Source organism: Schistocerca piceifrons, chromosome 1, assembly GCF_021461385.2.
Source record: "Schistocerca piceifrons isolate TAMUIC-IGC-003096 chromosome 1, iqSchPice1.1, whole genome shotgun sequence".
In the NCBI taxonomy this organism is placed as follows: Eukaryota; Metazoa; Arthropoda; class Insecta; order Orthoptera; family Acrididae; genus Schistocerca; species Schistocerca piceifrons.
Window position 1 is genome coordinate 1,044,280,206 of NC_060138.1, and position 26,551 is coordinate 1,044,306,756.

General features: G+C 47.1%; 1 protein-coding gene across 1 annotated transcript in view; it reads left to right on the forward strand.

The window, feature by feature from the left end:
- LOC124777454 (cytochrome P450 4c3) overlaps positions 1 to 26,551 on the forward strand; it is a 315,881-nt gene that overhangs the window by 267,758 nt on the left and 21,572 nt on the right. Inside the window, exon 13 of the mRNA XM_047252874.1 lies at positions 22,291 to 22,470. Within this exon, the coding sequence (XP_047108830.1) occupies positions 22,291 to 22,470 (180 nt within the window). The remainder of the gene's footprint in view (positions 1 to 22,290; positions 22,471 to 26,551) is intronic.

The window sequence follows — 26,551 nt, forward strand, 5'->3', positions numbered from 1 at the left end:
TTTTGTCTACACGACTGACGAACACAATTAAATGTCATATCAAGCAAATACGAGGTGTATTCGGAACGTAAGGACCGCTCAGCAACAAAAAATATATATTCACTAGAATGAGCTTTTATTGGTGGTTCTAGATTACTGCTAGGCTACTTTACTTTTCTATGTAATTACCGTTCACAATTTTCGTGTTACTGAACTATAATTCGCAACTCCTCTCTGTAGAAGTTCTCCTCCAGCGAAACGAAGCGGTTAACAAAAGCGATCTCGAGTTCATCATCTTCAGATCTTTGACCAGAAAGAAATTGTTTCAAGTGTAAGACGTAATAGTCAGTGAGTGCGTGGTCAAGACTGTAGAACAGATGGCGGAAAAGTTTCCAACGGAAATGCTGGATCTTATCTCTGGTAAGGGCAGTAGGCTGCTTGTGTGTGTGAACTGGGAACTCTTAAGAGAGACTTCAAGTACCACGCGAAAGCTTACTTACAGGGTCCCCAGAACCGTTATTGATGAATCTAGGACTAAGGTGCAGATTCCTATGTATCGCTCCCGTAAAGACGGGAAAAATAAGATTATCCTGTTACAGCGCGCATAAAGGCAATTCAGCAGTCATTCTTCCCACGTTCCATACGTGAATGGAACGGGCAAAAATCCTAGTATGGGGCAGTAAGGAAAATTGCATCTTCACAGTGTTTTGCGGAGTATGGTCGCAAGTGTTTGAGCGGCATTCGGCAAGTAATGCAAATGCAACACTTTTTTTTCTGGAAGCAGGTTGGTTTTATTCAGAATTGCGATATGCTACAAAACCCTATTTTTCAACATAATCTCCATTCAGTGCGACGGCATTACCCCACTTTACTTGGAGCGCCTCAATGCCCGCATGGTATAACTCCACTGGTCGATGTCGGACCCAACGTTTGCTGCATCAATAACCACCCCATCACCACGTACTGCGTCCGCCCCCGGTAGCTGAGTGGTCAGCGCGACAGAATGTCAATCCTAAGGGCCCGGGTTCGATTCCCGGCTGCGTCGGAGATTTTCTCCGCTTAGGGACTGGGTGTTGTGTTGTCCTAATCATCATCATTTCATCCCCATCGACGCGAAAATCGCCGAGGTGGTGTCAAATCGAAAGACTTGCACTCCGCGAACGGTCTACCCGACGGCAGGCCTTAGTCCCACGACCACGTACTGCTTTCCGCCGAGTGCATCCTTCACTGGGCCAAACAGATGGACGAGATCCGGGCTGTATGGTGGATGCGGAAGAACAGTCTAGTGAAGTTTTATGTGCTCTTCTCGGGTGCACAGGCTTGTGTGAGGCCTTGCGATTTCATACAAAGGGAGAAGTTCATTTGCTTTCTTCTACTTCCTGAGGGTGGCACAATACACTTCAGACTTGATCATAGCACCATGAGGTTGGACATCAATCACAACAGGTGAGGCTTCGAACTTTGTCTTCGGAGAAGAGGTGGTGTGGCACCACCCTATGGATTGTGGTTTTGTATCGGGTTAGAACTGATGAACCCATGTTTCATCGCCTGTGACGAAGCAGCTGTTGACAGATGTGAAAATTACCCAACTATCAGTTTAGTAAGTCACAGTTGCAAAATACTCATGCGAATTCCTTACAGACGAATGGAAAAACTGGTAGAAGCCGACCTCGGGGAAGATCAGTTTGGATTCCGTAGAAATGTTGAACACGGGAGGCAATACAGACCCTACAACTTATCTTAGAAAATAGATTAAGGAAACGCAAACCTACGTTTCTAGCATCTGTAGACTTGGAGAAAGCTTTTGACAATGTTGACTGGAATACTCTCTTTCAAATTCTAAAGGTGGCAGGCGTAAAATACAGGGAGCGAAAGGCTATTTACAATTTGTACAGAAACCAGATGGCAGTTATAAGAGTCGAGGGGCATGAAAGGGAAGCAGCGGTTGGAAAGGGAGTGAGATAGGGTTGTAGCCTCTCCCCGATGTTATTCAATCTGTATATTGAGCAAGCAGTAAAGGAAACAAAAGAAAAATTCGGAGTAGGTTTTAAAATCCATGGAGAAGAAATAAAAACTTTGAGGTTCCCCGATGACATTGTAATTCTGTCAGAGACAGCAAAGGACTTGGAAGAGATTGTCCTAAATTGCTCTTTATGTTCTTCTACTAGGCGGCGAGGAACCCTGCGGGCACACTTTTGTGTACCTCAACTGGTGGACGAGTGTGCCAGCACTGCCAGTAGAGACGTCCAGTTGTCCAGCGATGTGTTTGATTGTGTTCCGTCGATCACCTCGAGTGAGAGTGTCCGCACGTCCCAACATTGCAACAGTCACAGCTGTGTTCGGTATGTCGGACAGGTTTGAGCGACCTTGTTATGATGATGACAGAACACCTCGCCCAACGACTCGCCGTGCTTCTGTTCACTGTCAGGTCCTCGTAGACATTCTGCAAGCGCCTATGAATATCTACGAAGATGTGGTTTTCCTCCAAAAGAAACTCAGCTGTCTGTTTGGAACGAACCACCACTACAGACGCCATCTTGAAGCTACCTATAGCGTAGCCAACTATCGGGACTTCATGAAACTATAGGGGATCAAGCGGAATATTCCTCTACGTCCCACAACTAATCCTGGATTGGCCGAGAAAAAAGTGTGTTGCATTATTTGTTGAACGCCTCTGGTATAGGCAGACTCAAGCGGTCTTGGCGGAGGACTGCCCGGACCATCGTTTCCCGCTTCGTCGATTTTGGACGTTACGTTTGTTCTTGGCGAGTGATTCGCAGTACTCATCAGCTATAAGCGCTGAACCACTTCCCAGGGACTGAAGCAAACGATCGCTCTTTTCTTCCCTTATAGGTGTAACCAATGTAAGGATATAGCTTGATTTGTTTTTCCACCACTGCCCAAACAATTGTTTTGATCAAGCGTTAGTGTAAGATATCCACGTTTCGTTATCCACACCAGTACTGTCGACAGTGGTCAAAACTCGCTCGTCCGCTTGACATTCTTTGCTCTTCGTGTTGCCAAAATTGTAATCATGCGGTCATGGGAGTGTTAGTGCTTTTAACAGACAGTGACGCATTTGGGGGAAAATATACCCCTGTCTTCCCACTAGAGGGCACTATTATCTACCATCTGGCAGACACTTAGGCTCCGTGTAAAGAAATTTAAGGATGTGCGTCCTAGTGCGCAGTACAGACCAATATACACTCCTGGAAATTGAAATAAGAACACCGTGAATTCATTGTCCCAGGAAGGGGAAACTTTATTGACACATTCCTGGGGTCAGATACATCACATGATCACACTGACAGAACCACAGGCACATAGACACAGGCAACAGAGCATGCACAATGTCGGCACTAGTACAGTGTATATCCACCTTTCGCAGCAATGCAGGCTGCTATTCTCCCATGGAGACGATCGTAGAGATGCTGGATGTAGTCCTGTGGAACGGCTTGCCATGCCATTTCCACCTGGCGCCTCAGTTGGACCAGCGTTCGTGCTGGACGTGCAGACCGCGTGAGACGACGCTTCATCCAGTCCCAAACATGCTCAATGGGGGACAGATCCGGAGATCTTGCTGGCCAGGGTAGTTGACTTACACCTTCTAGAGCACGTTGGGTGGCACGGGATACATGCGGACGTGCATTGTCCTGTTGGAACAGCAAGTTCCCTTGCCGGTCTAGGAATGGTAGAACGATGGGTTCGATGACGGTTTGGATGTACCGTGCACTATTCAGTGTCCCCTCGACGATCACCAGTGGTGTACGGCCAGTGTAGGAGATCGCTCCCCACACCATGATGCCGGGTGTTGGCCCTGTGTGCCTCGGTCGTATGCAGTCCTGATTGTGGCGCTCACCTGCACGGCGCCAAACACGCATACGACCATCATTGGCACCAAGGCAGAAGCGACTCTCATCGCTGAAGACGACACGTCTCCATTCGTCCCTCCATTCACGCCTGTCGCGACATCATTGGAGGCGGGCTGCACGATGTTGGGGCGTGAGTGGAAGACGGCCTAACGGTGTGCGGGACCGTAGCCCAGCTTCATGGAGACGGTTGCGAATGGTCCTCGCCGATACCCCAGGAGCAAGTGTCCCTAATTTGCTGGGAAGTGGCGGTGCGGTCCCCTACGGCACTGCGTAGGATCCTACGGTCTTGGCGTGCATCCGTGCGTCGCTGCGGTCCGGTCCCAGGTCGACGGGCACGTGCACCTTCCGCCGACCACTGGCGACAACATCGATGTACTGTGGAGACCTCACGCCCCACGTGTTGAGCAATTCGGCGGTACGTCCACCCGGCCTCCCGCATGCCCACTATACGCCCTCGCTCAAAGTCCGTCAACTGCACATACGGTTCACGTCCACGCTGTCGCGGCATGCTACCAGTGTTAAAGACTGCGATGGAGCTCCGTATGCCACGGCAAACTGGCTGACACTGACGGCGGCGGTGCACAAATGCTGTGCAGCTAGCGCCATTCGACGGCCAACACCGCGGTTCCTGGTGTGTCCGCTGTGCCGTGCGTGTGATCATTGCTTGTACAGCCCTCTCGCAGTGTCCGAAGCAAGTATGGTGGGTCTGACACACCGGTGTCAATGTGTTCTTTTTTCCATTTCCAGGAGTGTACGTTTGTTATAACGGAATCCAGCCGCCTTGATCGCTTTAAGGTTTATGCAGCAAAAACAAGCGAAATATTTAACTGTAAAACGTGATGGATCCATTTATAGAAAAAGACTGCATATAAGGCGAAACAATGGGAAGAGAAAAAAGTATCATTAGCTCCCCAGAGGTTTCTGTAATACGAATACAGTTCAGAAAAGAAAGAGCAAGCAGTTGCTAAGCCCTATATCGGAGGACTCGAAGCCTGTACCTTTATATTACTGGAAGCCACGATATGATTTTCCAAAAAGAACCTTGGGCTTCCTCAAACAGGAGCGTATTATGGGAAATTTATCATAAAGAAGAATAAGAAAAATGATATTGAGAAATTACGGAAATATATTACAGATCCACAGTATCAAGTGTTTTATAATCAGCTAAAGACGAATGTTACCATCCACTGAAATTGTAAAAAAATACATCGAAGCGCTGCTAGACCGGGATTCAAGTCTGTTACCTTTCCAGCTGAAACTGATCTTTATCTTCCACGTTATAGCTATCGCAAATGGTTCAAATGGCTCGGAGCACTATGGGACTTAACTGCTGAGGTCATCAGTCCTAGAACTTAGAACTACTTAAACCTAACTAACCTATGGACATCACACACATCCATGTCCAAGGCAGGATTCGAACCTACGACGTAGCGGTCGCGCGGATCCAAACTGTAGCGCCTAGAACCGCTCGGCCACTCCGGCCGGCCATAGCTATCACAACATTTACACGTATTCTCTGCAGTCTTACCACATCGGGCATCAGCAGCCTATTCTTTTTGAATATCCTGAAACTATCTTCTTCCTCGCTCAGCATCTAGTTTATGGGGAAAAAATGTCAAGCAAGAATCCCACCGAACGTTCCATGTGAATGATTAACGACCGAACTCATGTAAAAATAAATATATATATCGCAGCAGTAACATAGACACCAGAAAGTGTGTTCTACAAGAAACAGTCAAATGAAAACGAGACAGATGGGAAAAGTAAATAAACTGTTTAATTGTTTCAAAAGTAATCGCCATAACTGTTAATACATTTGTCCCACTGTGAGACAAGAAGGTCAATGCCTTCGTGAGAAAATGTTTTTGGTTGGCTTCGAAACTATAATTGAATCCAGGCTTTCGTTTCTGCGTTCGAAGCAAATCGACGGCGGTGAGAGGTCGGGACTGTATGGGCTGCAAACATGTTTCGACTGCGCTGCAGAAGTTTCGCTTGGAAGCCGTTACATATCTTCCACACAGTCCCGATCTCTCCGCATGCGATACACTTTTTTGTCCATCTCTGAAGAAAGACATTCGAGGCCGTTGATTTGCTTATGAAGAAGCGGTATCCGCATGGGTAAAACCATGGCTCTGCAGGCAACCGCTAACATTTTCACAGAAAGGCATTGACCGTCTTGTCTCAAAGCAGGATAAATGTATTAACGGTTATGGTGATTACTATTGAGATAATAAACAGTTTACTTATTTTTGTCACCTGTCTCGTCTTCATTTCACTGCCCCTTATATAACATATTACGGGACACCGATTGAAATCGCAGCAAACCAGGTCGAAAAACAAAACGCCCTTATAATCGGACGTTCGAAACATAGTCACAGTATCAACACTGCGCAATCATTATATGACGACATAATTTCAGAAACGATTCAGTGCTATACAATTTGTTCTCGCGACAGTAGTCCCAAAAATAAATGTCTCACTGTCAAAAAAATATATGCGACACATCGCCCTGGGATCCTACCTGTACTTGTTAACTGTCTGAGGTCAGACTATCTTGGTTTGGGGAAAAGAGGAAGACATCTATTTCTCTAGATGCCTACTTCATAGTAATTTCATATCATTTTTAACTGTTTTAGAGCAAAATTGTTCCCTGAATTAATTAAATCGTAAAACAGAAATTTATCTTTAGTTTGCGTTAATAAGTGATTTATAGGGAGTGGTTCTGCGTCAGAGGTATCAAGGAAGTATTTGAGTGTTTGTAGTTCGTTTTAGAAAGGAATACGAACGAAATGATTACAGAAAAGGCACGACAAGGAGGCAATCTCGCCGAAGAAAATATTAGTCAGCCCTTAAAAAGCACTCCGATTGCTTTACAGCGCTGTCACGTGATCGTCCACCGGAGCCGTAAGTCATGCCAGTAAACTGGTATGTATGTACCAGTTGGTAATACGGAATCACCGCAGTAAGATGGGTCGGCGTGGATACGCGACAGAGAGCAGCTATCGTGTTTGGTCGTCCCCGTGACCACAATTTGAATGGCGTTTCTAGATTCGTTGGTGTATCAATGCGAGTCGTCTAACGTGTCTACAAGGTACAGCGTACCACTGTCACCCACCCAACAGGATGGTTGGTTGGTTGGTTTGGGGGAGGGGACCAAACAGCGAGGTCATCGGTCCCATCTAATTACAGAAGGATGTGGAAAGAAATCGGCCATGCCCTTTCAAAGAGTATTTGCCTGAAGCAATGTAGGGAAATCTCAGAAAACGTAAATCAGGATGGCCGGACGCGGGTTTGAACCGTCGTCCTCTCGAATGCGAGTCCAGTGTGCCACGTGAAGGACGTAAGAACTGTGCACGTTAAAAGACCATAACAGTCACAGACTAGATACAGGTGTCATAGTTTTTCAGTGACAATCTGACAAGAACTTCCGCTGTCAGTGAATGAAGATCCGTCACAACCTGTTTCCAAGCTATCATTGCGAAGAAAACTGCATGCAACGGACGTCTGAGGTAAAGTACCTAACAGAAGTCTGTATCCATAGCTGAGTGGTCAGCGCAGGTGGCTGCCAAGTGTAAGTTTCGGGTTGGATTCCTGGTACTGCAAACAATTTTTCCTTGATGGGAGGACTGATAACGGAGTGCATTCAGCCTCGTGATGCCAATTGAGGAGCTACTTGACAGAATACTAGCGGCTGCACGGTCTGGAAAACCTGGATAACGGCCGGGAAAGCGGTGTCCTTAGTCGCTCCCCACAGCACAAAATGGTTCAAATGGCTCTGAGCACTATGGGACTTAACTTCTGAGGTCATCAGTCCCCTAGAACTTAGAACTACTTAAACCTAACTAACCTAAGGACATCACACACATCCATGCCCGAGGCAGGATTCGAACCTGCGACCGTAGCGGTAGCGCGGTTCCAGATTGTAGCTCCTAGAACCGCTTGGCCACTCCGGCCGGCTATCACACAACATCCGCATGATGCTGCAAGGCAGAGAACGACACGGCGGCCGGTAAACGTCCCTCGAGCCTTCATGGGCCGCCTAAAAAGACCAGTTCAATATTCACAGAGGCACATGAAGCTGCGCATCTTCCACATCTACACCTACACAATCTGATCAAAAGTATCCGGACACCTATTAGTGTACATTAATAAGGGACGCGTCCAATACTGGCCTTTATAATGGCTTGAACTCTGCTGGGGACATTTTCAATGACGACTCTGATATCTGTGGAGGAGTGGCAGGCCATTCAGCAGCCGGAACCGGAGGACGTATTGGTGTTGGACGGTGGGGTCTGGAGTGAAGTCGGAGTTCTATGTCACGCCAAAGGTTTCCATAGGGCTTAGGTAGGGACTCTGGCAAGACCAACGCATTCCAGGAATGTTACTGTTCACAAATCGTTGCCTCATAGGTGCTGCTTTATATCAGGATGTACTGTCATACCAATGCAATCGTCGTCTCCGAATTGTTCCTCTACTGTAAAGATGTAAAATGAGTTCATATCGTTTCCCCGTTAGCGTTTTCTTAAGCACGGTAAGGGAAACACACCCTAACGACGAAAAACACCCCACCACCTCCTCCGTGATTCACTGTCGGCTCTACACATGGCCGGCAGTTGTGGACCAGCGGTTCTAGGCGCTTCAGTCTGGAACCGCGCGACCGCTACGGTCGCAGGTTCGAATCCTGCCTTGAGCATGGATGTGTGTGATGTCCTTAGGTTAGTTAGGTATAAGTAGTTCTAAGTTCTAGGGGACTGATGACCTCAGATGTTAAGTGCTATAGTGCTTAGAGCCATTTGAACCATTTTTGAAGCTCTACACATGACAGCAGATAACGTCCTCCATTCATTCACGAAACCGAAACCCTTCCATCGGATTGCCACAGTATATAGCGTGATTTCACTCCATATCACTCGTTTCCAGTCATCCACTGATCAATGGCGTAGCTTTATACCACCTCAAGCTTCACTTAGCACTGAGTATAGCATTTTAGAGATTGAAAAAATGGTGAAACATTGCCCAAGATGAAGTGAGCTAGAAGCGACTCTTTTGAGAAATAAAGTGTTTTTTGGGAACTAATATTACTTTATTTAAAAAGTTACGCTCTTATAAATGCGCCCTCGTAAACTGACCTTGACAGGAAGTGAGATATTGGTGTAATGGGTCATAAGAGTACCTGGAACTGCAATTAGACGGTAGGATAGTGGGTGCTAGGCCTGTGTTTTTCGGTTTACGTATGGGTTCGAATGTAGTCCAGGAAGGGAAAAAATGTGGAAAGTGAATAAGACGGTATATGCTGTGTATTTGGAAAGGCAGGAGGATGAGATGGAGCGCACGCCTATTTAGTATTTCAATGGATTTGTAAAATTTGGGAGGGACAGCAATTAATGTAGGTTAGGATAGGACAAATAAAGGATTTATAAGTAAGGATGAAGTGAGAAACATGTGAACCCTAGGCATGGCATGTTAGTGAATTTACTAGTTTCAAGGATTTTCTGAATTTGTATCGGATGAATCCTTATTAGTATCCTAGTGAGCGTTAGTCGTAAGTACATGAATGTATTAGTGGGATGGGTTGGCTGTAGATGAAAGATTGAAATACAAAGCCACAATCGTGCAGAAGTGTGGCCAAAGAAAATGACATAGCTTTTCTCTACATTAATTTATTAATTACATCTATTACACAACTCGAATAGTAGAGTTACGTGGCGTTAGGGAGAGAAATGGGAGAGTTGGAAGGTGTGCGGTACTATCTAGGCTTGTCATCAGTACATTAGAAGAAAAAGGTGAGGTTTAGAGGTTTGGGGTTGTCTACTGTGTACAAGAAATACAAGAGAGCAAACTTAACAGAGCCTGAGACAAGTCAAGGTGAAAGATGTAGGAGCAGATGTGAGTAGCTGTGAGATATGTACAACAGTGATAAATAACTGTATAAGTTACTATGATCGCACGAGTTTGTACTCTCAAGAGGACTGAATATGTGACAGAAATAGGAAACAGTTGGTCTCCTTCCGCCGCCGAGCAGTGTCAGCAGTGCGCAAGTAGCAGCATTACTGCATTTACTAGGCAATCTTGTATTTTAATAACCGTTTAAATTTTGTCGATTTGTTTGCGCTCTCTGTAGATTAGTTCAGACGTTCTTAGCAAAACAGTTTTTAGCATGGATAGGGACTGCAACTGCTGTGTTCGGATGCAGGCTGAGTTGGCATCCCTTCGCTCCCAGCTTCAGGCAGTGTTGGCTTCGGTCACACAGCTTGAGGCTGTTGCCAATGGGCATCACTGTGGGGGTCGGGATGGGGGCTTGTCGGGGACGGCCAGCTCGTCCCACGCATCCCCTGATCGGACTACGACTGTGGTTGCCCGGGATACTGCCCGCATTGAGGCTGATCCCTCACCTGTGGTAGAGTGGGAGGTCGTTTCAAGGTGTGGCAGGGGGCGAAAGACATTCCGGAGGGCTGAACGGAAAGCCTCTCCAGTTTGTCTGACGAACCGGTTTCAGGCTCTGTCTCAGGCTGATACTGATCTTCGGCCTGACATGGCTGCTTGTCCTGTTCCAGAGCTTGCCCCTCAGTCTGCAAGATCCGGGCAGTCGCAGAGGGTGGGCTTACTGGTAGTTGGGAGCTCCAACGTCAGGCGCGTAATGGGGCCCCTTAGGGAAATGGCAGCAAGAGAGGGGAAGAAAACCAATGTGCACTCCGTGTGCATACCGGGGGGAGTCATTCCAGATGTGGAAAGGGTCCTTCCGGATGCCATGAAGGGTACAGGGTGCACCCATCTGCAGGTGGTCGCTCATGTCGGCACCAATGATGTGTGTCGCTATGGATCGGAGGAAATCCTCTCTGGCTTCCGGCGGCTATCTGATTTGGTGAAGACTGCCAGTCTCGCTAGCGGGATGAAAGCAGAGCTCACCATCTGCAGCATCGTCGACAGGACTGACTGCGGACCTTTGGTACAGAGCCGAGTGGAGGGTCTGAATCAGAGGCTGAGACGGTTCTGCGACCGTGTGGGCTGCAGATTCCTCGACTTGCGCCATAGGGTGGTGGGGTTTCGGGTTCCGCTGGATAGGTCAGGAGTCCACTACACGCAACAAGCGGCTACACGGGTAGCAGGGGTTGTGTGGCGTGGGCTGGGCGGTTTTTTAGGTTAGATGGCCTTGGGCAAGTACAGAAAGGGCAACAGCCTCAACGGGTGCGGGGCAAAGTCAGGACATGCGGGGACCAAGCAGCAATCGGTATTGTAATTGTCAACTGTCGAAGCTGCGTTGGTAAAGTACCGGAACTTCAAGCGCTGATAGAAAGCACCGAAGCTGAAATCGTTATAGGTACAGAAAGCTGGCTTAAGCCAGAGATAAATTCTGCCGAAATTTTTACAAAGGTACACACGGTGTTTAGAAAGGATAGATTGCATGCAACCGGTGGTGGAGTGTTCATCGCTGTTAGTAGTAGTTTATCCTGTAGTGAAGTAGAAGTGGATAGTTCCTGTGAATTATTATGGGTGGAGGTTACACTAAACAACCGAACTAGGTTAATAATTGGCTCCTTTTACCGACCTCCCGACTCAGCAGCATTAGTGGCAGAACAACTGAGAGAAAATTTGGAATACATTTCACATAAATTTTCTCAGCATGTTATAGTCTTAGGTGGAGATTTCAATTTACCAGATATAGACTGGCACACTCAGATGTTTAGGACGGGTGGTAGGGACAGAGCATCGAGTGACATTATACTGAGTGCACTATCCGAAAATTACCTCGAGCAATTAAACAGAGAACCGACTCGTGGAGATAACATCTTGGACCTACTGATAACAAACAGACCCGAACTTTTCGAATCTGTATGTACAGAACAGGGAATCAGTGATCATAAGGCCGTTGCAGCATCCCTGAATATGGAAGTTAATAGGAATATAAAAAAAGGGAGGAAGGTTTATCTGTTTAGCAAGAGTAATAGAAGGCAGATTTCAGACTACCTAACAGATCAAAACGAAAATTTCTGTTCCGACACTGACAATGTTGAGTGTTTATGGAAAAAGTTCAAGGCAATCGTAAAATGCGTTTTAGACAGGTACGTGCCGAGTAAAACTGTGAGGGACGGGAAAAACCCACCGTGGTACAACAACAAAGTTAGGAAACTACTGCGAAAGCAAAGAGAGCTCCACTCCAAGTTTAAACGCAGCCAAAACCTCTCAGACAAACTGAAGCTAAACGATGTCAAAGTTAGCGTAAGGAGGGCTATGCGTGAAGCGTTCATTGAATTCGAAAGTAAAATTCTATGTACCGACTTGACAGAAAATCCTAGGAAGTTCTGGTCTTACGTTAAATCAGTAAGTGGCTCGAAACAGCATATCCAGACACTACGGGATGATGATGGCATTGAAACAGAGGATGACACGCGTAAAGCTGAAATACTAAACACCTTTTTCCAAAGCTGTTTCACAGAGGAAGACTGCACTGCAGTTCCTTCTCTAAATCCTCGCACAAACGAAAAAATGGCTGACATCGAAATAAGTGTCCAAGGAATAGAAAAGCAACTGGAATCACTCAATAGAGGAAAGTCCACTGGACCTGACGGGATACCAATTCGATTCTACACAGAGTACGCGAAAGAACTTGCCCCCCTTCTAACAGCCGTGTACCGCAAGTCTCTAGAGGAACGGAGGGTTCCAAATGATTGGAAAAGAGCACAGATAGTCCCAGTCTGCAAGAAGGGTCGTCGAGCAGATGCGCAAAACTATAGACCTATATCTCTTACGTCGATCTCTTGTAGAATTTTAGAACATGTTTTTTGCTCGCGTATCATGTCATTTCTGGAAACCCAGAATCTACTATGTAGGAATCAATATGGATTCCGGAAACAGCGATCGTGTGAGACCCAACTCGCCTTATTTGTTCATGAGACCCAGAAAATATTAGATACAGGCTCCCAGGTAGATGCTATTTTTCTTGACTTCCGGAAGGCGTTCGATACAGTTCCGCACTGTCGCCTGATAAACAAAGTAAGAGCCTACGGAACATCAGACCAGCTGTGTGGCTGGATTGAAGAGTTTTTAGCAAACAGAACACAGCATGTTGTTATCAATGGAGAGACGTCTACAGACGTTAAAGTAACCTCTGGCGTGCCACAGGGGAGTGTTATGGGACCGTTGCTTTTCACAATATATATAAATGACTTAGTAGATAGTGTCGGAAGTTCCATGCGGCTTTTCGCGGATGATGCTGTAGTATACAGAGAAGTTGCTGCATTAGAAAATTGTAGCGAAATACAGGAAGATCTGCAGCGGATAGGCACTTGGTGCAGGGAGTGGCAACTGACCCTTAACATAGACAAATGTAATGTATTGCGAATACATAGAAAGAAGGATCCTTTATTGTATGATTATATGATAGCGGAACAAACACTGGTAGCAGTTACTTCTGTAAAATATCTGGGAGTATGCGTACGGAACGATTTGAAGTGGAATGATCATATAAAACTAATTGTTGGTAAGGCGGGTACCAGGTTGAGATTCATTGGGAGAGTGCTTAGAAAATGTAGTCCATCAACAAAGGAGGTGGCTTACAAAACACTCGTTCGACCTATACTTGAGTATTGCTCATCAGTGTGGGATCCGTACCAGGTCGGGTTGACGGAGGAGATAGAGAAGATCCAAAGAAGAGCGGCGCGTTTCGTCACTGGGTTATTTGGTAACCGTGATAGCGTTACGGAGATGTTTAATAAACTCAAGTGGCAGACTCTGCAAGAGAGGCGCTCTGCATCGCGGTGTAGCTTGTTCGCCAGGTTTCGAGAGGGTGCGTTTCTGGATGAGGTATCGAATATATTGCTTCCCCCTACTTATACTTCCCGAGGAGATCACGAATGTAAAATTAGAGAGATTAGAGCGCGCACGGAGGCTTTCAGACAGTCGTTCTTCCCGCGAACCATACGCGACTGGAACAGGAAAGGGAGGTAATGACAGGGGCACGTAAAGTGCCCTCCGCCACACACCGTTGGGTGGCTTGCGGAGTATCAATGTAGATGTAGATGTAGATGTTTAATTTACTTGGCGGAAGATAAAGTGGATAAAGTTGAAGGAAATAGTCATCTGTGGAATTGTTAGGATGATAGCCACATCGGCCACTGTTCACTCCGTGGCGTTCTTATGGAGGCCACGTCAGGAAATCGCATATGTGTGACCCGTTTCCAATCAGACGGATGATGGTCAAGGAACTTGATGTCGGTAGCATGTAGAGAGCCCCTGGGCTGTGGTCTGCGCCGAGTCACAAGTGGTGTTGCTTCCAAGCGTCACTGTGGCTGGGAGCCAAAACAAATTTATTTGCTATGACACAAGAATGTCGTTGGGAATATCTTGCTTGTTGAAATGTGTTGGTAGAAATGTCAGGGTTCAGAGCTGTAGTAAGCTGGAATCTCAAATCCCTATTGACAAGGTTATCTGTCTTGCGAGACTGTATCGTCTTCTGTGTAGTGCAGATCCAGAACGATGAAAGTAGATATATAATGCTGGTTCCCTCATCTTTCCTGCGTGGAATCAGCACAGTAAGATGGGTTGACGCGAGAGAATGGCAAAAGGAGCTGTTGTGTTTAGAGACGCTACAGCGTAATTACAAATTGTTCGCCTCTTCTTCCACCCCAACAGCGAAATCAAGTAACTCACCTTTTCATTGGCGATAAAGAAAGCGGTTAGTAACGACAGATGACACCATACTGTCCCCATTTTTACTGGAGTAACACAACATGTAAGTTGCGTCTTTCCACAGCAGAATGAGACACTAAAGTTCTAGTAGCCGGCCGCGGTGGTCTGGCGGTTCTAGGCGCGCAGTCCGGAACCGCGCGACTGCTACGGTCGCAGGTTCGAATCCTGCCTCGGGCATGGATGTGTGTGATGTCCCTAGGTTAGTTAGGTTTAAGTAGTTCTAAGTTCTAGGGGACTGATGACCACAGATGTTAAGTCCCATAGTGCTCAGAACCATTTGAACTAAAGTTCTAGTATTTCCACCTACGTGGCTTCTTTGTACGATGTCGTTGCCTCAATACAGAAGCAGAGCGTAGGATTTGAATCGTTTGCTTTCGACTGATGCTTTTATGGAATTACGGTGAAACATGCTAAGGCTTGCGAAATATTCTCGCTTTTCCACCCGGATAGAAAACTGAGAAGATTTCGACGCCAGTTTGCATTCACATATAGACTACATTCAAATATATGCTATGACTTTTTTTCGCCTAATTAATGAATTCGGTAGTTTATAGGAATGCCAGCTTTTTAAAATTATAAACATTATAAATATTCCTTCAGATAAAACAACAAATTGTGCTACTATCAAGATCACTCGCAAAAGTGTCAATCATTCTCACACTAAAAAAAAAAAATTATTAACATATGACAAGACCGCTTACACGTTCTGCAGCTGATAATATAATCTGTTTTGCTCGCAAATGACCCAGCTTAACCGCGCACTTCCGAACGCCATGCCATCTCACTTATTAGCATTGACCAGTTCAGCGCGAACCATTGTGCTGGGCGGTCATTCGTAATATTGTCGATGACGCACGAAGTGATTCGTTCCTCCTTAGTAAGTCAGTTGTTTATTTAAGACTGGCTATAAAATTACGTTCTAATTATGTCATAATAGTGCATTATTCAGAGGATCTCCTTGCCGTTTTGGATTATATCTGACGATTAGTTTGATCATTATAAAAAATTAAACTAATCAGTTTGGTGCGCAGGTAAGGAGTATAACTGCCTCTAGCTTTCACCAGAGCAGCCAATCAGATAGCACGTATATTCTGTTGGCGCAATTTTCCACTAGGGCTGCACCAAGGTAACAGCATTGCACTGTTTGCCTCTTTCCAATTTGTTATGTCATACATTTCTCATAGCATGGCCCACCTCGAATATAACCTGTAGCATGGCCAAACTCGAATATAGCCAGTGGGAACGACGCAATGATTCTAAGAGCCAGAAATGTTGCTGTGCCCATGGCAGCACCGTGAATGAAGTGCCCGGATTGTGTGAGTGAGGACTGCCCAGCGTGTCTACAAGGAATGATGAACCACTCACAGCCATGTAAAATGGCGTAAGAACTACAGTCGTAAAAAGACCCTAGGCGGTAGGAGCCGGAGGTGCCGGCACGGTAGCTCAGCGTGTTCGCTCAGAGGGCTGCTCACCCTCTGTAATAAAAAAAAAACTGAGTAAAGGAATCGACGATCAACTTGAACGGATGTCGTGTGACGTCCGCCCAGACAAAAAACGCAACGAACAATACTGAACAAAATGGGAAAAAAAGAGGTAGTGTCTTGTGAATGGCGATCGGTTTCAAAAACCAGCAGGTATTGCTTGCTTTCAGTGAATGCAGGCCCATCACAACCAACTTCCGAGCGAATATTGCTAAGGGAACTGCATGAAATGGCCGTGAATAGTCAGGTACCTCCCGAAAGACCAATGCTCAAAGCGTTTCATAAAGCTGCACGTCTACAATGAGCGATGCAACTGTACATTAGGTTACTGCTGACTTGTAATGTGGTCATATTAGTTGACTGCTGACGTATAGTGTGGTCATATTAGGTGACTGGTGACGTGTAGTGTGGTCAGCAGAGCCACTCTGTTGCCCCTGTTTATAATAATGAAACGGGTTTTAGTGCAGTGACGAGGTGTACGTCTGCCCACCGGTGGTTTTGTGACGTTTTGCGGGTGTCTTTTGCACAATGAGTTGGACCCACCCATTTAGTTTACCATGAACATGATCCAAGATATTTACACTCAGGTGACAAAAGCCACGGAAAACCTCCAAATATCGTGTCGGACCTCCTTTATTCCGCTGTAGTGGAGCACCCCGACGTGGCTTCGACTCAACAAGTCGTTGGAAGTCACCCGCAAAAATATTGCACCACGCTGCCTCTACAGTCGTCCACAATTGCGAAAGTGTTGCCGGTGCAGGAATTTGTGCACGAACTGACCTCTTGTTTATGTCCCATAAATGTTCCATGGGATTCATGTCGGTCGATCTGGGTGGCCAAATCATTCGCTCGAACTGTCCAGATTGTTCTCCAAACCAGTTGCGAAGAATTGTGGTCCAGTGACATGACGCATTGTCATGTTTAAAAATTCCATTGTTGTTTGGGAACAATGGTTGCACGTGATCTCCAAGTAGCCAAACATAACCACTTCCAGTCAATGATCCCTTCATTTGGACCAGAGGACTCAGTTCACTCCATGTAAACACAGCTCACAGCATCATGAGCCACCACTAGCTTGCACCACACCTTGTAGACAATTTGGGTCCACGGCTTCATGGGGTCTGCGCCATACTCGAACCCTACCGTCTGCTCTTACTAACTGAAATCGAGACTCATCTAACCAGGCCCACAATTTTCCCGTCGTCTAGGGTCCAACCGATGTCGTCACGAGCCCAGGAGAGGCACTGCAGACGATGTCGTGCTAGTAGCAAAGGCACTCACTTCGGTCGTCTGCTGCCATAGTTTATTAACGTTCCTTGTACGTCCCACGGTGATTTTTGCGTTTATTTCACCATGTATTGCTTGTCTGTTAGCATGTACAACTCTATGCAAATCCTGTTGCTCTCGGTCGTTAAGTGAAGGCCATCGGCCACTGCGTTGTCCATGGTGAGAGGTAATGCCTGAAATCTGGTATTCTCGGCACACTCTTCACACTGTACATCCCGGAATATTGAATTCCCTAACGATTTCCGAAATGGAATGTCCGATGCATCTAGATCCAACTACCATTCCGCGGTCAAAGGCTATTAAATCCCGCCGTGCGGCCATAAGCACGTTGGAAACCTTTTCACATGAATCACCTGAGGATAAATGACAGCTCCTGTGCATATCGCTATCCCATGATTTCTGTCGCCCCAGTGTCTCCCAGTTTTCTAGGTGGTCAAATGTTGGCCACTCTCCCACACATTCATGAGAGTAGTGACACTACCGTCTTTCGATACACAAACAGACGTGTTCATATGGCTGCATCCATATGTTCCTGGTTTGACGAAAATTCAGGTAGCCTGTGCACAACGACTAGCCCACTACATCTCCTGCTCTTAATCCCTTGAAAATATCTGTGATTATTTCGAATAGAGGTGAAATGTAGCTATCGACATCCCGACTGTTTGGTAGTTCTGCAGTATCTAATTATCACTGAGGACGTCGGCTTGATATGCCATTCCTAAAGAAAGTGGTAGACTCACTCCCTTGCCGAACGAAGGCCTGTATCAAGAATGGATGCTGTGTTTCACTGTATTAGCTTGATATTTCTTGAGACATAACATAGTAGTTTTTTCTCCACTGCACTTATTTCCATCAGTTGCTATGTACAAAGATGCGCAAAACGTAATGAGGAAAGTAACTTTCGCGTATGTGTCACACCGAAATGATACTATGTGATCAAAAGTATCCGGACACCTGGCTGAAAATGACCTACAAGTTCGTCGTGCCCTCCATCGATAATGCTAGAATTCAATATGGTGTTGGCCCACCCTTAGCCTCGATGACACCTTCCACTCTCGCAGGTATACGTTCAATCAGGTACCGGAAGGTTTTTGGGAAATGGCAGCGCATTCTTCACGGAGTGCTGCACTGAGGAGAGGTATCGATGTCGTTCGGTGAGGCCTGGCACTAAGTCGGCGTTCCAAAACATCCCAAAGGTGTTCTATAGGATTCAGGTCAGGAAACTGTGCAGGCCAGTCCTTTACAGGGATGTTATTGTCGAGTAACCACTCCATCACAGGCCGTGCGTTAGAAACAGGTGCTCGATCGTTATGAAAGATTCAATCGCCATCCCCGAATTGCCCTTCAACAGTGGGAAGCAAGAAGGTGCTTAACATATCAATGTAGGCATGTGCTGTGATAGTGCCACGCAAAACAATAAAGGGTGCAAGCCCCCTCCACGAAAAACACGACCACACCATAACAGCACCGCCTCCGAATTTTACTGTTAGCACTACACATTCTGGCAGATGACGTTCATCGCAATACCCACACCCTGCCATCGGATCACCACATTGTGTACCGCGATCCGTCACTCCACAACGTTTTTCCACTGTTCAGTCGTCCAATGTTTACGCTCCTTACACCAAGCGACGCGTCGTTTGGCATTTACCGGCGTGATATGTGGGTCATGAGCAGCCGCTCGACCATGAAATCCAAGTTTTCTCACCTCCTGCCTATCATAGTACTTGCAGTGGATCGTGATGTAGTTTGAAATTCCTTTGTGATGGTATGGATAAATGTCTGCCTATTACGCATTACGACCCTCTTCAACTGCCGGCGGCCTCTGTCAGTCAACAGACGAGGTCGGCCTGTGTGCTTTTGTGGCGTACTTCACTATCACATCGGAACAGTGGAGCTAGGGATATGTAGGAGTGTGACGTATGACGCAAGTGACACTCAATCACCTGACCACGTTCGAAGTCCGTGAGTTCTGCGGAGCACCCCATTCTCTCTCACGATGTCTAATGATTACTGATGTCGCTGATATGGAGTACCTGGCAGCAGGTGGCAGCACAATGCACCTAATATGAAAACGTGTGATTTTGGGGGTGTCCGGATACTTTTGATCACATAGTGTAGCTCGACGAAACATATACTTTACATAGAAGAACTGCCAGAGTGTAGTGCAGAAAGTACCTGAAAGAAATATGCAATGAGTCGAATAGAAATGACATTTTTATTCAAAGACAACAGTTACACTGCACTCACCGTGGCTCATGATGGTTCATGGACATTACAAAAGGAGGGACATGGTTCTTAATAGCGTGTGATCGCCATAGACAGCAATGGACGCTCTGCAACGTGCCTCCATGCTGGCCACAAGATTGGTAGGGAATACTTTTGGTAGGGCGTTCCGTATCTCCATCAGCACGGTAGACAACTGCTGCGTGGTCTTCCGTGCATGTAGACGTGCAGCAATGCGTCTCCCTACCGCATCCCATACCTGATCGATCGGATTTAAGTTGAGGTAACGGGCAGGCCAGTCCATTCGCCGAGTGTCGTCTCGTTCCAAGAGTTTCTCACCTGCGCTGTTCTATGCTGTCGCGCATTGTGCTACATAAAAAATGAAATCAGGGCCGAATGCTTCCCTGAAAAGACACACATGCGGCTGAAGTACAGTGTCACAATAACATTGGGCGATCCACACATAATGAATCTGCTCTCATCCGAGTATAGCATGCGGCCGCAGTCCTCATCAGTTTAGTCCCAAAGAGATCAGCCCCATTCAGTCAGTGTGGGACTGTGGAGCGTGAGACCGCATGCCGTGCAACCCGTTAATTGCCGTTGCAGTTGCACCCGCTGTTGAATTTGGATCGCTTTTTGGCTGTTGAACAATGTAGCTGTCATCTGCTGCTTTAGCTGGCCGTTTTCGACCATTCCTCTCCTTCGGGCAGCATTGCCTGTGGTTCGGAACGCTCCCCATGTCAAGTCATTCATATGTTGTCTAGGGACCACCTTACAATGAAGAACACCTGTACAGTGCGCCGTAACTGCTCACTGATCGACACACACTGTCTGTTTCCGTTCCTCCAACTGCTGCGTCACGTTGCGCGACGTCTCCATTTCGCGTTATAACCACGATGACCTCACACCATGTGACGTCCATCTTTCTGTTCACGATTAGGGGCCAGCATGTTCCCGCACTTCTGTTCATCTTCACCGAGAGGTTAGTATACTACACTCACGCTCATAAATTCAGGATAATGCTGATACATGATGAAACAATGGTCTGGTGGGCGGTTTGTGGGTTTAAATCACCTCTAGGTATGACCATGCGCTGCATTTGACCTGCGGTCGTCGCACGGTGGCGCTGGCAGCAGTCCATATACGCAGAGATGTGTTGGTGCTTGTCAGAGTACCGTGCAGCGAGTAAGTCTGCAGACGTTTTCAGACGTGCTAATGGTGACTGTGTGTTGAAAATGGCTCAAAGAACACATATTGATGACGTTATGAGGGATAGGATACTAGGGCGACTGCAGGCTGGTCAAACACGGCAGGTCGCAGGATGGGCCCTCCGTGTGCCACAAAGTGTGATCTCACGATTATGGCAACGATTCCAGCAGACAGGAAACGTGTCCTGGCGCTACAGTACGGGCCGTCCACAGTGTACCAACACCACAAGAGACAGATATCTCACCATCAGTGCCCGCAGACGGCCACGGAGTACTGTAGATCGCCTTCTTGGGACCTTACCGCAACCACTGGAACAGTTGTGTCCAGACACACAGTCTACAGACGACTGAACAGACATGGTTTATTCGCCCGGAGACCTGCAAGGTGCATTCCACTGACCCCCGGTCACAGGAGAGCCCGTAAAGCCTGGTGTCAAGAACACAGTACGTGGTTGTCGGAACAGTGGCCCCAGGTTATGTTCACGGACAAGTTCAGGTACAGTCTGAAAAGTGATTCTCGCCGGGTTTTCATCTGGCGTGAACCAGGAATCAGATACCAACTCCTTAATGTCCTTGAAAGGGACCTGTATGGAGGTCGTGGTTTGATGGTGTGAGGTGGGATTAGGATTGAGGTACGTACACTCCTGCATGTCTTTGACAGAGGAACTGTAACAGGTCAGGTGTGTTGGGACGTCATTTTGCACCAGTATGTCCGCGTTTTCAGGGTGCAGTGGGTCCCACCTTCCTCTTGGTGGATGGTAACGCACAGTCCCACCGAGCTACGATCGTGTAGGAGTACCTTGAAGCAGAAGATATCAGGCGAATGGAGTGGCCTGCCTGTTCTCCAGACCTAAACCCCATCGAGCACGTCTGAGATGCTCTCAGTCGACGTATCCCTGTGCGTTTTCAAAAAATGGTTCAAATGGCTCTGAGCACTATGGGACTTAACTGCTGAGGTCATCAGTCCCCTAGAACTCAGAACTACTTAAACCTAACCAACCTAAGGACATCACACACATCCATGCCCGAGGCAGGATTCGAACCTGCGACCGTAGCAGTCTCGCGGTTCCAGACTGTAGTGCCTATAACCGCTCGGCCACTGCGGCCGGCTGTGCGTTTTCAAACCCCTACGACACTTCATGAGCTCCTACAGGCACTGGTGCAAGAATGGGAGGCTATACTCCAGCAGCTGCTCGACCACCTGATCCAGAGTACGCCAACGCGTTGTGCGTAGTGATCATATCCCATATTGATGTCGCGGTACAGGAAACAGTGGCGTTTTGTAGCATATGTGTTTCGGGGCGGTTTTCTCAACTTATCCCCAATACCGTGGTCTTACATATCTGTGTCTTGTGTGTTCCCTGTGTACCTATGCTATTAGCGCCAGTTTTGTGTAGTGCCACGTAGTGTGGCACCACATTCTGCAATTATCCTTAATTTATGAGCATGAGTGTACATTACTTTGTCTGTCTCGTCCTTAATTTCTGCAGAGCAGTGTATGTACCAGCGGTGAGGCCCACTTGACGTCGGTCGTGCCGCTTGGTGTTGCAGGCAGCTACCAGGTGCCGGCGGGCACGACGGCGCTGGTGGTGACGTACATGCTGCACCGAGACCCGCGATGCTTCCCGCAGCCCGAGCGTTTCCTGCCAGAGCGCTTCCTGCCGGAGAACTCGACGGGCAGGCACCCCTATGCCTACATACCCTTCAGCGCCGGACCGCGCAACTGCATCGGTGAGTGTCGACCTGCCAGCGTCTTCATTGGCCTCATCAGTGGCTTCCATTACTTTTACAGAGAATACTTTCCCTCGTTCAGTGGGATGATATTAGCAGATAGGCCGCTGTAGTCAGCGGCTTTTGTCTGCTATACATTGTAATAACACTTACAGCAGCAGTTCATTGGCGTTAAAACATCGATTCCATAAATTCGAAGAGATCATCGAACGCATACACTGTCCGATCAACAGAATCGGCACACTTTATAGTTGACGTTAACATGGGGTGTGACCACCCTTCGCATTTATGACGGCTTTAACTCGGATGGTGACACTTTCAGGGTAAGATGGAAGGACCCGGCTTCTTCCGCGCCACAACACGGCAGGATGGGTGACAGAAGTGGTGAGGGAGAGGGGAGATTTACGCCGGGATGTATAGTCAAACAGTGGTAATATTGATAGGCGTTTATTCAAGCAGCGCTATACAGCACAACCGGACTGTGCGCTTGCAAATGGAGCCAATCGCGGAATGCTCTGATCCCCCGATCCACCTGTGACCTCCATTGTCCTGGTCCGCGGATGGCAGCTACCACGATGGCGAGCTGCACACCAGCAGGCAATACCGTGCATGCTGCCAGCGCCGAAGAACGAGTGTGACCAGCCCACGTCCTCCAGAACCTTGCGGACTATGCACCTCTGTGCTTGCTCGTGATCCCCATGGCGTGCGTTTGGGTGCAGTACCCGACACTTGAAGCCCATTGCCAAGCAGCAGTCTCCCAGTCGTCCCTCCCAGGGATCGACCAGGATGGTGGCCGATGACATCTAGGTGGCTGGAAGGCTCTGAGGGCATACCTCAACAAACAGGATCGTAGCTTGCAGTCCATCGGCCGAAGTCCCTCAGAGAGCGGATACTTGTTGTACGCTAGCTCCCCTCATCGGTGAAGTTTCCCAAGTCCCGCGACCGCTGCGTCACAGGTAGACATGCCTCACTGGCACTCGATGACTCAGTCAGTGGGCGGCTCATCATCCGATTGTCGTCACCAATGACGGGTAGTGGTTTCTCTGAAGCTCAAAAGCCCATATTTCTCTCCAGATCAAGACACAAACACAGTGGCTGCAAGACTGAATCCTTTGAGCCCCCAAGCTCTGTTATTTACGCCCTCATAGCTACGCTTCTGACTATACCTACTAGAGGGGGGAGGACGAGTAAGTTTGTTTCCTACTCCTTGTCCAGTCAGCTTTTCCTAGCTCGCTCTGCCATGATCACAGATTGTTAGGCCTGGTTGAATTTGCAGCGTGTTAGTTTCTCGGTAGCACGTTAGCGTCCAAGTCACAAAATATTACTTCATGCTTGGGTACACCGTGTTAGCTGTTCCACGCACTCGACTGTTGACTGGCGTCGCAAACTCCTGTCTGCCCAGAGTGTTTGTCGTAATGTCAACAGTACCGCCCAGTGGCTTACTTGATTAGATTATCGGCCGGGCTGGCCTCTACTCTCTGGCCCCAGTAGGAATAAAAATTTAAAACTTTACAATTTGCCTGTTGAACATGCAGCAAAGATGTCTGAACGTCTGAGGAAGAATGAGAGCCCATTCTTCCTCAAGAACAAAAACCAGAGAAGGTAGTGACTTTGGACGCTGGTGTCCGAAGTGAAGTCGATCTTCTAACTCATCCCAAAGTCGAGACTCTGGCAAGGCCATTCAATTTCAGGAATTCAGCACCAGTCCAAAGTTGCAAATTTCACTTTCTTTTATTCACTGTTGACTAGTTTCGGGCCGGGGCCCATTTTCAAATCATCGTAACATAGTCAAACATGATATTTCCAAATATGGAAACATTTTTGACATGTTTCTGCATATTTGGAAACACCACTTTTGTCTATATTACGATGATTTGAAAATGGCTCCCAGCCAGAAAGTCAGCGACTGAATAAACAAACTGAAATTTTGCAACTCTGGCCTGGTTTTTCGTTGTAGTGATAAAAGGAAGTTGCTGACCCACAGCTAGTCCAGCACGCTGGAAGTTCGTAAATTTCAGTAATGTTATTGTCCACAAACCATTGCCTCAGAGACACTGCTTTATGATAGGGGACACTGTGATGCTGATAGATATAATCATCGTTCCGAACTGTTCCTCTACTGCGCACAGAACACAAAGCTATGTTCGTATCCTTCGGCATTTAGCATTGTCTTAAGTGCAGTAATGGGACCACGTCGTTTCCACGAAATACATCCCCATACTATAGCATCACTTCCTCCTTATTTCACTGTTGACACTGTACTTGCTCGCAGGTAACATTCTCCAGGCATTCATCATTTGGATTTGCAGCTCCTTGTGTTGACCGTGTTTTCAGCTAAAATTGTAGGATGTGAGGTGTCCGCCAGTTATGCAAAACACCGTTTTTTCTCAGTACCCAAACATGTTTCAGCACGACTGTGCCATCATCAGTGGGTTTCCGTTTTATTTATTCTGCAATGTGAACATTTTGTTAAACTATTACAAAATTATGTGGATGATTAGTTGAAACAATGGTTCGTTTCTTTTTTTTAATACCTTTACACTTGGTGAGCATGAATTTTTCGGATCATTTTTGTATTATTTACCACAGGTAGCTACTGTTTTTTAAACTAAACATCCACATAATTTTGTAATCATTTAACAAAAATGTTCACATTACAGAATAAATAAAACGGAAGCCCACTGATGATGGCACAGTGGTGCTGAAACATATTTGGGTATTAAGAAAAAACGGTGTTTTGCATAACTGGCGGACCTCACATCCAACAATTCTCTAGGCATTCTCTCAACTTCAACAAATCTTCCAGGCATGTCAGCTGGCACGGACGCTACAGCCAGAATTACCAACATTGGCCCATTTGCCACATTAACAGGCGGCTGATATTTGCCTCTAGGACTTCGCTAGTCATGATGTGCCTGCAGACAAAGCACTTTCTTCTTACTGCGACTCTCATCCTCCGACCGTGGATATCTCATGGCACGACCACAGTACATTCATATAATGTATAACACTCTAATGTACGACAGCAGAGAACAGCCGTTACATTTAAAGTGCGCTTTGCATGGCTGCTTCAAGAATTTACCACAGTCAATCAAGTATCGCAATTTAGTGTACAGTTTTAAGGCAACGCCTCAGTGTTTTTTTAACGTATGTCTGTAGACGAGTTTCGTTTTCAGTCCCATAGCTTCTGTACCACCACCAGCTTCTTGCGCTTCGCAATTGAAAGATAGCAGCACTGCTGCCAGCTGTCGGATTTCATATTTTGCTGTATGAAGTATACATACACCTGGCTGAAATGACCTACAAGTTCGTGGCGCCCTCCATCGGTAGTGCTGGAATTCGATATGGTGTTGGCTCACCCTTAACCTTCATGAAGCTTCCACTCACGCAGGCATACATTCAAACAGGTGCTGGAAGGTTTCATGGGGAACGGCAGCCCATCCTTCACGGAGTGCTGTACTGAGGCGAGCCGCGCGGTATTAGCCGAGCGGTCTTGGGCGCTGCAGTCATGGACTGTGCGGCTGGTCCCGGCGGAGGTTCGAGTCCTCCCTCGGGCATGGGTGCATGTGCGTGTGTTTGTCCTTAGGATAATTTAGGTTAAGTAGTGTGTAAGCTTAGGGACTGATGACCTTAGCAGTTAAGTCCCATAAGATTTCACACACATTTTTGAAGTGAGGCGAGGTATCGATGTCGGTCGGTGAGGCCTGGCATGAAGTCGGCGTTCCAAAACATCCAAAAGGTGTTCTATAGAAATCAGGTCAGCACTCTGTGCAGGCAAGTCCTCTACAGGGATGTTATTGTCGAGTAACCACTCCGCCACAGGCCGTGGATTACAAACATGTTCAAAAATGGATCAAATGGTTCTGAGCACTATGGGACTTAACATCTGAGGTCATCAGCCCCCTTGACTTAGAGCTACTTAAACCTGACTAACCTAAGGACATCACACACATCCATGCCCGAGGCAGGATTCGAACCTGCGACAGTAGCAGCAGCGCAGTTCCGGACTGAAGCGCCTAGAACCGGTCGGCCACAACGGCCGGCTACGAACAGGTACTCGATCGTGCTGAAAGATGCAACT